The sequence below is a fragment of the Acartia tonsa genome, chromosome 13, assembly GCF_053477335.1.
Source record: "Acartia tonsa isolate MP-2025a chromosome 13, ASM5347733v1, whole genome shotgun sequence".
Taxonomy (NCBI): domain Eukaryota; kingdom Metazoa; phylum Arthropoda; class Copepoda; order Calanoida; family Acartiidae; genus Acartia; species Acartia tonsa.
This window is the reverse complement of record NC_137272.1, coordinates 10,362,618-10,381,590: the sequence shown is the minus strand read 5'-3', so window position 1 is coordinate 10,381,590 and position 18,973 is coordinate 10,362,618. Positions and strand designations below refer to the sequence as shown.

At 31.8% G+C, this 18,973-nt stretch overlaps 1 protein-coding gene across 1 annotated transcript in view; it reads right to left on the bottom strand.

Annotated features, from left to right (window-relative positions):
* Positions 1 to 7,618: 7,618 nt before the first annotated feature.
* Positions 7,619 to 18,973, bottom strand: part of LOC145335383 (uncharacterized) — a 38,482-nt gene continuing 27,127 nt past the window's right edge. The window contains exons 8-12 of the mRNA XM_080181132.1: positions 10,143 to 10,204; positions 9,837 to 9,897; positions 8,797 to 8,881; positions 8,442 to 8,526; positions 7,619 to 7,883 (exon numbers count right to left, since the gene is read on the bottom strand). Coding sequence (XP_080037258.1) covers positions 7,707 to 7,883; positions 8,442 to 8,526; positions 8,797 to 8,881; positions 9,837 to 9,897; positions 10,143 to 10,204 — 470 coding nt within the window. The 3' untranslated portion in view covers positions 7,619 to 7,706. The remainder of the gene's footprint in view (positions 7,884 to 8,441; positions 8,527 to 8,796; positions 8,882 to 9,836; positions 9,898 to 10,142; positions 10,205 to 18,973) is intronic.

Genomic DNA, 18,973 nt, shown 5'->3' with positions numbered 1-18,973 from the left:
AGTGAAGCATCAAAAGTTTGAGAATTTAAAATTATTTGTATGAATTGCCCCCACAAAAGAAAAAAAAAACGAATTTCGAATCAAAAGCACTAAAAATACATGGGATTTGAAAATCAACCAAAAATAGCTAAAGTCGAGTCATAATAACAGTTTAGTTTTGTGTGTGGAAATGGTGTCATAGCTGTCTATCGTTTATAATTGCCGCGAAATTGTATTGATTTCATCCCGTGATTGATAGACAGACGGACGAGCGGACATTCTGAGTTATAAAGTAGCTTCGCGTCAAATATGTATATATACATTGAAAAAAAAACGTTTATTTAGAAAGAGGGGGGGGGGGGAAATCAATTCTCTTGTTTTGTAATTTATTGGATGATTTTAAATGTTTAAAAGAATGAAAAATATTTTTCGACGGTCTTTTCTGTCAAACGGGCGGATAAATGAGAAGACAGATTGACTTTATTGTAGTAAGGCGTCGTTCTTCAAGGGAAAAGCACAAATTTTTAGGGCAAACAAGGAAGATAGTATCACAAACAGCGGAATCAGTTTCATTTGATGATAAAAAAGTGTCCATGATTTTCGTGAACAGAAATTAACAAATTCCTTGTTATCTTAAATACAGGCTGGGGAATGTTAGGTTTTCTTTAACGTAAATGACTACGACTGACGGATGGGCCTTAGTTATTAAGTAGTTTCCTGTGATATGTTACAAGGAAAAATATAACAAACTCGGGTAATTTTTGAAAATGGATAATTGAAGTTAAAATCATTTGATGAAATTGATTTTCTGATGGGTGTACATACAGCTGTAATAAGCGCAAAATATTCATTTTATGCAAATTCGTTTAACAAAAAAAAATAAATAAATCTAGCTATCTTGATACTTTATAATGCATACTGTTTAGGGGCTAACTAATTTGACTGGGTTAAAGTGCAGGATGTTGTATGACGGGTTATGTAAATGACGATAATTGAACAGTAGTTTCGCTTCTAGATTTAGGGGAAGAATAGGTTGGTGTTTTATAATTTTACACTTTTATGGAATTTACGCTTTTATTGGATATAAACACCTAAAGTTTACACAGTAGTAGTCTAGTGTAACGATAAAAAGATAGGGAAATATTTATTGAATAAGTATTTCAAACAAGGATGACAACATCCATAAAAGCAAAGCATTGAAACGGTAGGGAAAACGGGCATTAACACTTATATAGTGTCAGAACTTAATAATCAGAATATAAATGTAAGCAAAATTGTAGTAAATTTGTTGAAAACCTGCGTTTTGCGGGATAATGTTTGTGGACATACTTACAATTTTAGGACTTGATTATAGAATTGCTTTGCTTATAACAATATACTTTGTTGTTCCAGCAATCAATATACAAAAAGGCAGATCAATCGGATGATTAGATTACATAAAAATTTGTTGTTAGAAAAGTAAAAGAAATCAACGTATTTAAAATGGGAGTACGGACGATTTGGCAATGATTATAGAGTTGCTACTCTTTCTAAATTCTACCCGACTATTAAAGGAATCACCAATCAAAATTCGAAATCGATAGGATAATTCTAACATGGCTAAATTAACGAAAAAAACTATCCGTTACGGACGGACGGACCGACCCTAATTATAGAAAAGTTTCGCTTTTAAAAATCTTATTTGATGACTTTTCGTATACATTTTGGGTGAGCAAAAATTGTGCTTAGAAATGGGGGTATTTTTGTAATAAATTCAAACACTGTGGGATAAAATCGTTTTAATTTAGAAGAAAAAAAACTTTTAGGAGTAAGTATATTTCCTTTATGTATGAAATTTATTTTATTTAATCACAATCTCTTGTAAGGAAATATTAAAAAGGTTCTTTTTTGTCTAGAATTGGGTATTTTGTTTGTGTGTATTAATAAACAATGTTAAATTTTTGAAAATATGTAGGGCTAAATATCGTAACAACAATGTTATTAACCATGAGGGCGAAATTTGGGTATAAAAGCAGAAATACTTTGACCAAGAATATATGTAAATTTGTATAACATGATTGTTTTAAACCTTATTTAAAAAAAATAGCATTAAATTGAGTAAGGCTGGAATCATTTTTATAATATTTGCAACAGATTTGACTTCGTTCATCGTAAATGTTTGTAGAGTAGTCGCGCTACAAAAAAAACAAATAAAATTTCGCTTCGTTTGATGACAGTTTATAGAGAGGTCCTTGAAATTTAAGCTTTTAATAGCTGTTAAATAAAACACCTTTTGTTTCTTCAAAATTTTCAGATTTAGGGGCAAAATTATAATACGTAGATTTTTAAGGTTTCATTTTGTTTAATTTATATTATATATATAAAACAAAAGCGACCAATACATAGAAACGAAGCCTTTTCGCGATAGGGCTACTAAACATTAGCAATTTGTACAGTGCCTTTTTGAATAATCAGAACGAAGGTGTAAATAATTCAATTTAATAGATTTGTTGTAGGGCATACTGACGTTTGTTTTTGGGACTTGGTTATTGAGACGCTTTGCTTAGAACATCTTTACTGTCCTAAAAATCAATATTGTAAAGTAGGACGCTAAAAGGTTAACTGTTTTTTTTTTTTTTTTTTAGGAATGGATATACGGCCGTTTTGGCGACTATAATATACGTACTTTTTTCTAACTTGTAATTAAAGATTTTTTGGTGAAGTTTGAAAGCGATAGAACAAAATAGTCGTTTAGATTAACAAAAACAGTTATCGTTATGTACGAACCGACCCTAAATACAGAAAAGCATTGTCTTTTTTTTCCAAAGGTAATACTACATGAAAATTTTTATTTTTTGAATTGAAAAAAAAATCACGAAACCTTGCCTATTGAATAATTTAATTCAAGAATTCAAATTATAATATATTATTGTCAATTAAATATGTCGCTAATTTTGTATTATAAATTTTTCGAACTCATGAACATTAGACGATTAGTATATTAAGAAAAGGGAGTAAAAATGTTTAAAATCTAAAGCTATAAACAAATGGGACCGTTTTATAATTATCTAAGTATTACGCTTTGCGTATTGACTTAAATATGAAAAACAGTATGGAATAAGTTTAACATATATTGGACAATTCTTACGGCTGTTAGGTAAGTAGCCAATTCGGCTGTTATGACGAACGGACGTACGGACAGATGGACCGGCTATAATTATATATCGATGCACATCTTTTTTCTTGTTTGAAATGGTAGGTTGGGCAATATTATAATAACGAAAAATGTCAGATTTGATAGATTATGCTGCGGGCACCTTTTTTCTTAAAAAAGAATCACGTTTAAAACGTAGTTTTGTGATTAAAAAAAAAACACGGGAGAGGGGAAGGGGGAAAAGGGGGAAAAGGAGGGTGGGAAATGGTTTTGAACAAAAACCCAAGTTTAAATTTGAATTTTTGGCAATAGATAAACTTTAATGATATTCCAAAAATATACAATATACCAAATTGATTTTTGCCCGACAGATTATCTTTCGAAATATGCTTGTTTAAAATTTGTAGGGATAGGACAATGGGGCATAACGATTTGTAACGACGAATAACAGTCAGACAACTTTAATAAATATATAATATTTAGTTGTAATAGCTTATTATTACTGTAAATATATGAAACCATTTTGATGCTTTTTGTTTATTATATTCATATACTTTAGGTTTTATACTTCGAAAAGAGAATTTAAATTACGCCTGTCACGTGGAAGGCCCGGGTTCGATTCCCGGTCGGGGAGCCAACTGAAAGGGTAAAATAAGTTAGGTCATGACATTTCTTTATAATGAAAACTCAACAATATAAAAAGGCTCCCTTTCCATGCACATATGATAATCTTTATAGTGATATAATCAAAAACATTTTATCAGTGGATCTTTATTAAAAATCAAGTTTTTACTACTGAAATATTATTATAAAAGGAAAGGATATAGTGAATTCTAATTGTCATACATCACAACTGTACTTAACTTCGGCCAAGTCTAAAGCCTTAGGGTATATCCCTGGATATATTCCCTCTAACAATCCTATCTGTTTTCCTTACAGTTTTGGTTTTTGATAGTCCCATCTTGGTAGATGAGACTGGCCTAGCTTCCTACTCTTAGTCAGTTTTTATGTGTAATAACTATCAGAATTCACTTATATACAAGGAATCTAGTGAGGATATCTTAATTATTTTTTCTTATTTCTTTGCCTTATGTACAAATAAGAATTTACATTTTTATAACAAAATTGTATCTAATACAGTGAAGGAGGCAAGGGCCCTGGTTTTAACGACGTTGTTTTGTTAGCTCTGTCTGTGCGAGACTCCGTGGATCTTGTAGACACACATAACCATCAAACCATCATCTGTGTGGGGGAGAGTGAAGATGGGCGTGGGTTCAAGCCGGAGCACGGGTTGGCTGTGTAACTCCATTTCATAAAATTAAACATACTTTTATGTTATTTTAATAAAATAAATCTTTTATAATATACTTTTTTATCATTTTATCAAAACCATAACAATTTAGAATTTTCTTCTTATAGCATAAAATTAGGAGGAGTTGTTAAATGTCGTCTTTCCAGTAGGTATATTATTTGTGTTGTAACAGTTATTTGATCCGTAATGTTCAGTAAATATACTATATAATTATCTGATTAAAATTCGATGTATCTACAAACCTTATAAAATTCATTTGTCCTAAACTAGCATTTTCAGCTTATGCAACGGCCAACCCAGTTTATGAAAGTAACAAACTATGCATAAAAATACATGAATATGTGTAATGATATTATTATGATTTTGAATGCCTATGTTAAAATATGTATATTCTATGGAAGAAACATGACTTTCTTGGCAAGGATCTAAATGGATAAGACAATGGTCAATAAATTAGTTTACATCCCTAATGATGAAACACAAAAAGTCCCCTTCTGTAGATTAAAATTAGTGGTTGAAACGATTAAACACTAAATGATCAAACCAATCAAAATGCACTAAAGTCCCCAAAGTTGGTAAGCCAACGAATATGAAAACAAATTATTATAAAACTTTGGGGACTAGTGTAATAAACAGTCCATTATCCCCTCTCTCCCTGCTTTCTTGGTGGCTATTTAAGACTTTCATTACTGTTGATCTATCTTCTCTATAAATCACATTTTCCACCTGTCTGTCTAAATTTATACAGCAGAGGTTTCAAAATAATAATTATAATAATAACTTTTATTCAATAACTCTTCAATCCTTTTATGATTAAATCATATAGACATGTTATAGTTAATATAGATATTACATTTATATTAATAATTTATTAGATAACTATTGCATGTTTTTTATTATTATGGTTGAACATAAGAGTTTAATAATATTGAACTAGGTGATTTCTCTTTGACGGTACCAGGTGCGACAGAGCCCCATCTGGCTGGACTGTAGGGATCTTTGTACTACTTTCAGTCAACATTATTATTAATATTATTATTATTTACATTGGAATATCGTTATTGTGCTTTGCTTATTATGGACGTAAACATTCTTGTTTAATCATTTTCAGTTTAAGACAAAAGTAAAAGAAAAATAAGGATTATCTTGAAATATTTTTTTGCTTTCATTCAATATATATTTCATTTAATTATACTAGCGGCTTCGCCCCTAGCCTCTAGGGGCTTTGCCCCAAGAGGTGATAAAAAAAATTATGGTGAAAATCGTAAAGGACCATAGAAATATCCTTCAAAAAAAAAAAAAAAAAAATGGGGGGGGGAATTTTTGGTTTTTTGGGGGGTTGGGGGTGTCCCACCCCCCAAGAAAATAGCTGAAAACCACCACAGGACCAATAGGTAGATACCCTGAAGAGTAGAATCCGATCGGTTCAGTGGTTACCGAGATCTTAAGGGACAGACAGACAGACGGACAGACAGACAGACGGACAGACAGACAGACGGACAGACAGACATCGTTCTACTTTGTATTATAGACTAGCGGCTTCGCCCCTAGCCTGTAGGGGCTTTGCCCCAAGAGGTAATAAAAAAAAATTATTGCGAAAATCGAAATGACCATGGAAATCTCCTTCAAAAAAAAATGGGGGGGATTTTTTGTTTTTTTGGGGGGTTGGGGGTGTCCCACCCCCCGAGAAAATAGCTTAAAACCACCACAGGACCAATAGGTAGATACCCTGAAGAGTAGAATCCGATCGGTTCAGTGGTTACCGAGATCTTAAGGGACAGACAGACAGACGGACAGACGGACAGACAGACATCGTTCTACTTTGTATTATAGATATATGCAAAATACATACAAGTCTTACATATATTAAGATTTTTATTAATGAAATAAATATATGACAACATACAATATTTGTTTTAAAAATATATGAAGGAAAAAATTACATTTAGATTATTCATTAACTAGTAGCTACGCCCCTTGAAGATATTTGGGAAGTGTTGGGGGGAAAGTCGACCCCCCCACTTTCAATTTCAGTTTCAAAAAGTAAAAGGAAAAAATATTTCACTGTCTATATCGATCCCGCTGTGAGCGAGATTCTTGGCTAAAGAAAGGTAGACATCCTGTTACTTTAACATATAAGAATTTGTTAGCAAATGATATATGAAACGGAAAAAAAGAATTTGACTTACAAGAATATATATTGTATGACTATTTCTTACTGAAGATTTTCTATAATTATGGCCAGTACTTGCGTCGGTAACAATAGATAGCGCTGAACACTAACTAAATTATCCAATCGATTTCAAACAGAATTTTGTGGGTAAATAGCAAAATAATAGCAATTATCATTACCAGAATATTCCTATCTTTATTTGAAACATCTTACAACCTTATATAAACCTAGTATAAGTGTCTGACTCTGATTATGACGTAAAAAAAATTAGCCAATGAGAGGCCAGAATACACTGTAATTGACCAATGGTAAAATTTATAGTGGCCTCTCATTGGATAGTTTTTTTAGGTCATAATTAGAGTCAGACACTTTTACTATGTTCTAAACTGATTCTATTTATTTGATTTAAAAAATTATTTCTAAGATGATTAGGCAATATTTAATAAGGTCTCAAGAAGCAAAAATTAGGCATCCTGTATTTAAATAACTTTAGGATAGAATTTGTATGTAAACTTATTATTAATGTTAAATTTGAATGCATTGTTCAATTGTCTGTCTGATTTTTTCAGCTTCGCTTTTACGGATTTAGTCATCCTTGTTAGTTTTGAGTATGTTAAAATGAAACATTTAAATGAGTAGATTGTGAATATATTAGATTTGCAATTGATAGTTGATTCCTATCCGCTGGATTATTACCGGTTCTGAGTCATACTGAAAAATTATGCACTGTTTCGTATTATAGAGAATCTTTATAGGAAATACTTAAAGATTATAAATTAATCCTTTATTTTTTATTTCACTATCCGCGGAAAAATTGTCTATAATACGATATTATAAATAACTACAAAAACCAAATATCATTATATTTCAATGTTAAAAACACTTATAATTTAATATTGAACATAAAACATGCAGAAAATAATATATTTTGTCCTGATAATGATTATGTAGTTTTTAATATTTAATTATGTGAAACAATTTTGAGCCTTTTTTAAGGGGGTGGGGGGGGGGGAGGGGTGTGGTTTTTAGAGATAAATTTAGTAAAACTGGATTTTGGCCCTTTGGGACCAAAAATATGGATTTGATAACTATCTTTTTTACAGTAATGTTTATGAAAAAGATGCTCGGCTGCTGATCCTGCTTTGAGTGCTTCCTTTAAAGCTGCCATGGCTGCTGTTTTGGCTGCTGCTGACAGCTGTTGGTTTTGCTTTCTTTTGCTTTGAGTTGTGTCCATGTTTGTTCTGACCGCCAAGTCCAGGGAGCAGCACATTGTTAGAACTGTTCACCTAGGATAATAGTAATTATAATCAACAAAGAAAAATAATAGAATACCTAATCTAAAAGATTTTTTAAATATAAATTGTTGAAAAATAAAGGAAGCAAACTTTCTGTGTTTTCCTTCATATTGAACACTGTCACCCCCCTCCCCATTGAGTAATATGATTATATGATTGTAAGGTGTTCAAAAGAATAAGGTTTTGAGTTTTCTCTACTAAAGATGAGTAAGACCTTCCTAAGGTCTTAAGAAGAAAGAGTTATTGAGTTTGCTCTACTAAGGTTGAATGGGATCTTTCTTGGGTATACAAAAGAATGGGGTATAGATTTTACTCTACTAAAGTTGAGTGGGACCTTTCTTGGACATACATAAGAATGGGGTAGAGAGTTTACTCTACTAAAGTTTAGAGATACTAGGGTGTTTTGCAAGGTTTCCAGATTGTTAGGGTATTGAGTTCATTTAGCAAAACCTTTTAAGTAGAGTTGGGCATTTATTTAACACAATTAAACAGAAGTTGGTTTTCGGATAGTCAGGGCTTTGAGTTTATACTAGTAAAGTTGAGTAATACCTTTCTAGGATGTCCAGGAGAGTGAGGCATTGAGTTTACACTGCTGAAGCTACCTGCTGATAGACGTCGATCTCGAGATGGGGATCTTAAGAAATTTTTTAAAATTAATGTTTTTTTGTGTAAATCTTGGTTGAAACATCTTTTTAAATTTCAATGTTAGAAAGAAAAACTAAAACATTTTTGAATAAGTAACTTTTTCTAGAGGCTATATCTCTAAAGGGTGGAGATATACTCCCTCAAAGTAGATATAAAGAAATCCTTCCTAGGAAGATTAACTGTAAAGGAGAGCCATATTGGTAGTATTTTTTAGTACAAACAGACAAACATTCTACCTATCCCATTAAACTTTTGATACCTGCTGTTATTAAGACTGTTTGATGAGAAGCTTCTACCTCTAAGAGTTGACCTAGAAGCTGTTACACTCCCACTGCAAAAACTTCCTAAACAAGAATTTACGAAAGATTAATTACCCTATAGGACTATGCACAAATTTAGTTTTGATATTTTCTACACTGCACCGTGTTAATTAGTTTCTTTAAGATGAAACTAATCTGTGTTGTGTAAGAGTTGGAAGAGTGTTTAGAAGAAGCTAAAACTAACCTGTGTTGTGTGTGTAAGAGTTGGAAGAGTGTCTAGAAGAAGCTGAAACTAACCTGTGTTGTGTGAGTAAGAGTTAGAAGAGTGTCTAGAAGAAGCTAAAACTAACCTGTGTTGTGTGAGTAAGAGTTAGAAGAGTGTCTAGAAGAAGCTGAAACTAACCTGTGTTGTGTGAGTAAGAGTTGGAAGAGTGTCTAGAAGAAGCTGAAACTAACCTGTGTTGTGTGAGTAAGAGTTAGAAGAGTGTCTAGAAGAAGCTGAAACTAACCTGTGTTGTGTGAGTAAGAGTTGGAAGAGTGTCTAGAAGAAGCTGAAACTAACCTGTGTTGTGTGAGTAAGAGTTGGAAGAGTGTCTAGAAGAAGCTGAAACTAACCTGTGTTGTGTGTGTAAGAGTTGGTAGAGTGTCTAGAAGAAGCTGAAACTAACCTGTGTTGTGTGAGTAAGAGTTTGAAGAGTGTTTAGAAGAAGCTAAAACTAACCTGTGTTGTGAGTGTAAGAGTTGGAAGAGTGTCTAAAAGAAGCTGAAACTAACCTGTGTTGTGTGAGTAAGAGTTAGAAGAGTGTCTAGAAGAAGCTGAAACTAACCTGTGTTGTGTGAGTAAGAGTTAGAAGAGTGTCTAGAAGAAGCTGAAACTAACCTGTGTTGTGTGTGTAAGAGTTGGAAGAGTGTCTAGAAGAAGCTGAAACTAACCTGTGTTGTGTGAGTAAGAGTTTGAAGAGTGTTTAGAAGTAGCTAAAACTAACCTGTGTTGTGAGTGTAAGAGTTGGAAGAGTGTCTAAAAGAAGCTGAAACTAACCTGTGTTGTGTGTGTAAGAGTTGGAAGAGTGTCTAGAAGAAGCTGAGGAACTATTTGACATCTAAAATACAAATTTAATTAAAAATGATGAAAAAGAAAATAAGATAAATATAAAATAAGAGAAATATGAACATAATTGATGTTTAGATCTATACTTCAATAGATTTTTGGGTGCTTTCTCTCTCTCTCTCTCTCTCTCTCTCTCTCTCTCTCTCTCTCTCTCTCTCTCTCTCTCTCTCTCTCTCTCTCTCTCTCTCTCTCTCTCTCCACCTCTTTATCTCTATATCTTATGTCTGAAAATTATACCTGCATCTTTGTAAGGAAGTTAGATCCACTGCTAGAATTATCCAGTCCTGACCAACTAGCACCTAAACAAATAATCTTCAGACCTTACTATTAATAGTTGGTATATACCAATAAAAGTAGAGTTTAATTGGTCCAGTGGTTTGCGAGATCTTATGCATCAGTTTGACATAAATTGTTCTACTAAAGATATTACATTCTACAACTTATTAATTTTTTTAAAATCAGTCAATGATTGGTATAATATATAAGTTTATTCCAAAACATTTTTTCAAACTGCTGGACAAATAAGGCTCTCCCTTTCAGTGAAGCTTTTTAAAAATGTTTTATCTTAGAAAATGAGTCTTCATAACTAGATATTTTTTTTCATTAAATACGGTGTCAGGACCGCAATATTTCATTTCATTATATTGTTAAAGACGAAGAGTAGCAACTCTATAATCGTTACCAGAAAGTCCGTACTTCAATTGAAAACATGCAACAAATTTATGTACAATTTTAGACTAATAAATTAGTGTTCTGCTTATTAAATTCTGACTCTCTACAACAATTAATGTTAGTTTGTCCTTCTTTCTGATTTTACATCTTCGCTTATATGGATGTTGTAGTCATTTAGTTTATTATAGCAGTTGGACTTTATTAACGTATTTGACTTATATTAAAGTTTCAATCTATTTTGATTCTTATATTTTCAAAAAAGTATTATGATCAATATCATCTGGAACAATTTTTATGCTTCAAAATATATTTCAGAATAAAAATAAATAATCGGGTAAACTCTCACCATCATGTAGCGAATGAGGTTTATTTTAGGGAGGGAGGGGTCATTGGGTTGTTTTTAGGAGTAGTCTACAAAGTTTTATAAAAACATTTTCTTATTCGGTTTCTTAACTACATTGGGGACTATTAAATTGAGTTCAACTACTAATTCTTATCGACTGTAGGGTTAATTCTGTTATTTATGTACCACAATTTATCGGCAATTGTCTTATCCATTTAGATCCCTGGTCACTAAATTATACTAATATACATAGTTTTGGTATTGTTTAAGGCTATTTTTCAGCCCCCTCCATACTCCTTTAAATAAAGAGGCATTGCATATTGCTTGAATTTTATGAAACCTTAATTAATTATGCTTGTTCATAAAGTAAATATAGAAAATATCACACCATTGAACATATATAGTACGTAAATTATAAATTGTGATAGCATAGCTACCTAATAACCTGTAGACAACAGGTTTGACGATCCGATCTTATTATGACGTATCTCTGGACCAAGTCTTCCATGATGTGCATGACAACGCGCCAAAAGTCCTAAAGACCTCTAACTCTTTGACTAAACAACCTATTTCGACAAGTCCTAAAAGTGCCAGTTTTGGTCCAAGGCTTTCCCCTCACTCTTACCCGAGATTTAAAATTATTCGTCCATCAGTCTTCCATTGTTAAAAATCACTTGTAAGCAATTTACAGTTTAACCATTTTCTGTGTTATTACTGAATTACAGTCTGCTCTACTTTTTCAACCTGTTTTTAAAGAACACAGTATTAGTGTCGGACAAATCATCTTAGTGACGTAACTAAAAACGAGGGATTAGAGGGGAGGTGGGAAAGGTAACCCCTAAAAAAGAGATGGATAATAGAGGTGATTGATAATTGATAAAGAAAATGTAGGAAATAATTTATACTCTCTGTACTTTCTACCATAGATTAATTAATTTGTATTTTCTAGACAAGGATGACAACATCCATAAAAACGAAGCACAAAAATCAGAAGGTAGAACAAACGCACAATAGCTAGAGTGTCAGAACTTAATAAGCAGAATATTAATTTTGAAGTCTAAATGAAATTGCACATAAATTTGTTGCAAAATTGCGTAAATATAGCATACAGTAAAAGGACACACTTCCATGCAAAATTTGAAATCAATAGTATAATTCTAATATGTCTAATAAATGTTGTCAAAAAAAGGTTGAAAAAAGTCCGCATATTTGATTAAATTTTTCTTAAAATCCGCATATTATGTTGATAAAAACTATAATATATTATCACTAGCAGTAACATTACTAGAAGCTTTTAGGGTGGTAAGGGAGAAAGTTCATTCTTCCAATTTTCAATTTAAGTTTTAAAACAAAGAAGTAAAATTGCGGAGATGGTACTTTTTTTCTAGGTGTTATTTTTTTTGGAGAGTGGAGAGCCCTCTTCCTAAATAGTTATAAACTTCTCTATACCTATAATAAGCTTCACTGTAAAGAAGAACCCTTTAGGTTCAGCAGTTAACAAGATCCGTTGCTACAGTCAAAAAAAAAGCTTAGCTTACTAATTTATATAATAGGATATAATAAAGTAACAGGATGTCTGTTTGTCTGTCTCTTTGTTTGTTTGTTTGTCTTTTTCTTTTAAAATCTAGAAAAATAAATTGGTTTATTAAATTGGACTCTCTCCTCCTCAAGTGCCCCAAGAGGCCTCTAAGGCGTAGCCGCTAGTAATAGGATACAGTAACAAAATGCTAATCCTTATATCAAAGTAAAAGAATGTTTGTGTGTGTGTGTCTATTTATATGGAAGGATCTTCCTAACTAATATGCTTCTCCTTTGCAGGGACATAGGTCATAGGTCATGGGAAGGTTTATAACTATTTTAGGATAGGGTACCTGCACCCTCACGCGCTTAGAAAAAAAACCACCAACATTTTTTAAATTTTTTTCTTTTAAAACTAAATTGTCCTTTTAGGTATATCTGTCAGACAGACAGACAATAAATATATGGAGCAGATCTGTATAAATATAAGGTATCTTGACTAAAACTTACAGCTGGCTATCTAAAAAAGCAGTCATGAAAATAACATTTCTCCAACAATAAGGTTTTTTAAGCATGACCGACAGTCAGACAGACAAAATAATGTATAGAGTAGATGCAGGGGGGGGGGGAAGGGGTGATTACTTGAGGGCACCCTCAAATTTTGGAAGTCGTTAAGTAGATGCACATATATCTTGGGTATAGTCCCTTTCATGACAATGCCTCTTAAGGGACGTTTCTTGGTATTTTCACAGCAGATTTTATCCTATTTCTAGCCACTGCGGGGGGGGGGGGGCTTTATCCATGCGGGGCCATTTTCCTAACCCTGCAGGGCAATCACCTAACCTAACCTAAAATAATCCATCAAAAGCTACTGTAAAAAAAATACATTAAAACACCTCTTAAAAGACATTTTCACTAAAAATTTCAGTTGTCTTTCTTCAATAGCAGCCAAAAAAACACACAAAGCATGTTTTAAATGGACGTACTGACTTTCTGTTAACAATGATAGAGTTGCTTTCTAAATTATACCTAACTGTCATAGGAATCATCATGAAGAGTTTGAAATTGATAGGATAATTCTAACATGTCTTGTTTAATAATCTAAAATCAATTAATAATTTTAACTAATTTCAATTTCAATTTATCTATGAAATAAATATAAAGCTGTACAGGTTAAGGCTACTATCTGACTCAATACATTTCTTTTTCTCCTCTTTTTAGATATTTATTTTATAAAAACATAGCAAAAAAAATAATAACCGTATTATAATACAGGTATTATATAATTTTACAAACAATAAAATTGAATATGAATAAAAATTAAGGATAGATCAATCAAATAATAATTATGTACAGTGTCAAAGGACTAAACAATCTTGTGAGAGGTAATATAACTTATACATTTTAAAAAGATATTTGTTAAATAGACTGATTATTTAAAGACATATTTGTTAAATATGTTGCTCTACTGGATATCATTACCCTTGTTAGAATGTACCATTCATAAAGAAGGTTATTTTTTAATGGCAAAACTGTTTAAGCTAGCTTTTTAACAATTACGTTCAAATTCCGTTAAAGTTATTGATATAAATAATCTAATAATTGACTGTTTTGTTTTTATTCGTAATTGTCTTTTTTATATATACATTATTATGCTTAATTAAAAATTTCTGATAAACATCTCATTATATTTAAAGAAAAATTAGCTGTCTCTAAATTTAATATAGAAATAAAATTATTATGGAAAATCAATTGATTTTTCATGGTAACAGGTATAAGTTACAAAATACAGACGAATTTATAGATGTAATCTTGAAAAGATAGCTTTAATTTAAAATGATACATATGCGTTATTTTTACCAAAAACTAGACAAAACCCTTTTTTGTTGTTGTTGATAGCAATATCTTATTTCTTTACTCTCGTTTATATATAGTTTTAACCTAATATCTTTTGATTTAATTGTTATTGGTTTGAAATTTTGACTAAAAAGCTGGCTTAAAAAATAGCTCATATGTGATAAAATATATAGCATTTTGCGCTTACTTATGAGGGGTTTATACAATAAGTATAATTATAAAAGCAAATATTTGAAAATTATTTAAAATCATTCAATGTTTAATGTAAGATTAAGCCAATTATTAATCACGAAATTACATATAGGTTTTTTATTATTTTGCTAAATAATCTATAAAATATTTACACATTGTAAGTCAACTCTTGAGTTATGTAAGAAGTACAATATCAGCTGATAGATCTTATTTCAATTTTGAAAGATAATTTTATAAAAAAAAAATAAAAAAAAGTTGATTTTGTTTTTTAAAAGTGAGCAAAAATAATGTAGAATTTTTAGAAATATTTTTAATATTTTTTAAAAGCACATATAATCTTGATTTCAGGCCTTTATTAACAATTCTTAAAAATCCTAGTAGTATCGACACATCCTATTTTTTTACGTCACTAAGATAATTTGTCCGACACTAATACCGGGTTCGTTTTTAAATATTCCTGATAGATATTTATAAAAGTTTTGAATTTAATCTTCCTAGTCGAAAATGAAATAAATTTGTTGAAAGGTACATGTATACAAAAAAGGTTAATGCGTTTATAAATGTTAAAATATATGGTTCATTATTGATTGATTGCAATATTTGCAGAGAGAGGGGGGGACAATGGGCTGTTTATTGCACTAGTCCCCAAAGTTTTATAATGATGTTTTCTTTGGCTAAACAACTTTGGGGACTTTAGTGAATTATTATTTTTTGTTGAATCGTTAAATTGAGTGTTCAAACATTTTAACTAATAATTTAAATCTAATGAAAGGATAATTTTGTGTATCATTATTGGGGATGTTAATCAATTTATCGGCCATTGTGTTATCTCTTTAGATCCCTAAATATTTGCCATATTAGATAGCGACGGAATTCATATTATGTCCCAAGACTACAGAAACTTTGCTTTTGCGTGTGGATGGATTCCAGGGATATAAAGTTATAATACAATGGCCGATAAATTAATGTACATCTCCAATGTTAATGAACAAAGTTACCCCTTCAGTATATTACAATTAGTGGTAGAAACGTTTGGACACTCAAGTTAATGTTACTACAAGTCTCAAAAGTTGTTAAATCACCAAATTAGGAATTGAAAAACTTTGGGTACAAGTATGATAAGCACTAAACAGCCCAATGACCAATAAAAAATAAATTAATTCTAAAATGTTTCATTCTACTATTTGCGTAAAGCTGTCTATAATACGATGCAATACATTATTTTTAGTATCAAAAATCCGATTCATATCCATTAGCCACACTGAAAAATCATGTACCGTATCACATTATGGCGCGCTTTCAACGAAATTAACATAAAAATTATAGAAACAAGGATGACAACATCCATAAAAGCGAAGCATTGAAACGGTATGACAAACGGACATTAACACTTTTATAATGTCTAAACTGAATTATCAGAATATAAAAGTATAAGAGTCGAAGCAAAATTGTAAGTAAATTTGTTGAAAAACTTCTTGATACAGGATAATGTTTATTGAGCTTATGGACATACTTACATTTTTAGGATTTGATTATAGAGTTGCTTCGCTTAAAATATTGTTCTTTGTTGTCCCAGGAATCAATATACCAAAAATCAGATCAAACGGATAATTAAATCACATAAAAATTTGCTGTTAAAAGATTAGAAAAATCAACATGTTTAAAATGGACGTACGGACATTCTGGTAATGATTATAGAGTTGCTACGCTTTCTAAATCGTACCTAACTACTACAGGAATCGACAGTTTGAAATCGATAGGACAATTCTAACATGCCTAAATTAACGAATAAAAGCTATCTATCTCGGACGGACGGACCGACCCTAATTATAGAAAAGCTTCGCTTTTAAAAAATAAAATGATCCATTGTCCTAACCCTGAATGCCAAAAAATTCTTGATATATATTGTGGACAAATAGAATAGTTGTATATAAAGAAGTGAATTATTACTGTAATTACTGTAAAGAATAAACGACATTTCATGGGATAAAGTGAACAAGAAAACCTTTTAAGTAATGGGATGACTATGTATGTGTTTATCTGTACAGAAGAATCTCGCTATCCACTATACCTACATATATGATTAACCTTTTTAGTGAATCTTTTCATAGGTCCATGTAAGATTTATAACTATTTTTGGGGAGTGTAACTCCCCCCCCCCTCCCCACTTAGAGATATTTTCTTTCAGTCTGCATGTCTTAAAAGATCTCGTTAATGGCTGTTCAAATCGTTGCACAATTTTCATGGAAGATAACAGTCCCTTAATTCCAATTATACAGTAATTTTCCACATAAAATAGATGGGTTGACAAATAGAAAAATACCGAATATATATTTTTTCAATATTTGGGTTTTGTATTCTTTCACAGGGATATCTAGGGATAAGACTATGGCCGATAAATTTTTGTACATTCCTAATGATGATACAAAAAATTAACCCTTCAGTAGATTATAATATCAGCAGTTGAAATGTTTGAACACTCAACCTAATGAACCAACCAATGGAAACTCAATAAATGTCCCAAAAGTTGTTAGGCCAACAAAACAGAAAACATTATGTTAAATAATTTTGGACTAGTGTAATATACAGCCCAATATCCCCTCCCTCCCTGGTTTTTTCAAGTTATATATTGCCTTTCAATAGACAAGGACTATTTTACCCACTAGCTTTGCCCCATGAGGTAGTTTAAAAAAAAAAATTCTGATGCTCCGAACCATACTCTCCCCCCAAAAAATTTTTTGATGGGGGGGAGGAAATTTCATTTTTGGGGGGTTGGGGGTATCCCACCCCCCAGGAAAATAGCTTAAAACCACCACAGGACCAATGGGTATATATCCTGAAAAGTAGAATCCGATCGGTTCAGTGGTTACCAAGATCTTAAGGGAAAGACGGACGGACGGACAGACATCAAGCTACTTTGTATTATAGATGAGTGAAAATAGCTAACTAATTTCATTTCTGCCGGTTTCCCTCAGAGTGCCTAGTCCAACCCTCTCCTTATTTTGAAATATCCTTATAATAAAGTAACAGGATGTTTCTGTGTTTGTGTGTTTGTATGTTTGTAGCGAAGGATCTCGCTAACCGCTCAACCGATCGGGTTCTCCTTTGCAGGGTAGCTTCTCATAGGTCCCGGGAAGGTTTATAACTATTTTCTAGGGGGGTGGGACACCCCCAACCCCCCAAAAAAATTAAACCCCCCCCCAAAAAAAAAAAAAAATTTCTTCTTAAAACTAAAATTAAAATAGTGGGGTCGACTAAACCCCCCCCCCAAAAACAAAATCCTCCTCCCCCCCAAATTTTTTTTTAAATTTTTCTTTTAAGTCTAAAATACCCAAAAATGGGTTGATCAAACTTCTTGGGGCAAAAAATTGTATTGAAAAAAGTGGGTTGATGGTTTTTTGTTTGTTTGTTTGTTAGTTTAGGTCAGGTTAGGTTAGGTCATACTGGGTTATGGTTTGCCTCTAAGGGTTAAGTACTCGATATATACTTTAGGTGAAAGATAACAAATGCCTTCAAGCACATTAGCACATTTAGAAAATATTAAGTAAATTCTTAGAACTTGTAAAACAAAATCAAATATATACAAGAAAATAACAAATTATTATCAATATAAGCTTAAACATGATTAGGGGAATCTACACAAAGAAATAGATGAATGGTTTGCAGCTAAAAGCCTATTTTTAAAAGTAACCAAAAAACCACGAGGCATCTATCCTCGGTAGCTTTCGATCAATTTGTACATCTAGTATTGCTACATAGAGAGAGAGGGGAAAATGGGCTGTTTTTTACACTAGTTTCTAAAGTTTTATAATAACGTTTTCTTATTTGGTAGCTCAACAACTTTGAGAACTCTAGTGAATTTTGATTGGTTGGATTGGATTGGTTGAAATTTGAGTGTAAACCAATAACTTTAATACACTAAAGGGGTAATTTTGTAAATTACCACTGGGGATGTACAATGTACATTGTACATCAATTTATCGACCATTGTCTTATCCATTTAGATCTCTGATTGCTACATGTAGTTTAAACACCTACAAACATTTTGGGTGCAAACCGTGCAAATTTCCATAACCAAAATCATCATCCATTTTTTAGAAAAAGCAAGTAGTTTTCCAAAAGTCCCCCCTATTTTTTAAATAGATTAATAATAATAAGGACATTACTTTAGGTGCGGTTAGGTTAGGTAATGTTGGGTACTTTTTAGCTCTGCAGGGTTAGGGTCCTCGCAGGAGTTAGGCATATAGGAAAAAATTTCCCCTACCCCCGTCATTCTCAATTTTTTATTAAAGAAGGAGGGGGGGGGGAGTGCTCCAGTGACGTCTATAATACTACATGATTATAATAAATGTTATATAATTTACCTAGCTACAATTTACATTGTATTTATAAAGTAAACCTATAATAATACACACAAGCAATTTATTATGGACCAATGACGTCATTGTATAAAACAATGGTTGTACAGAAAAAATTACACGCAATT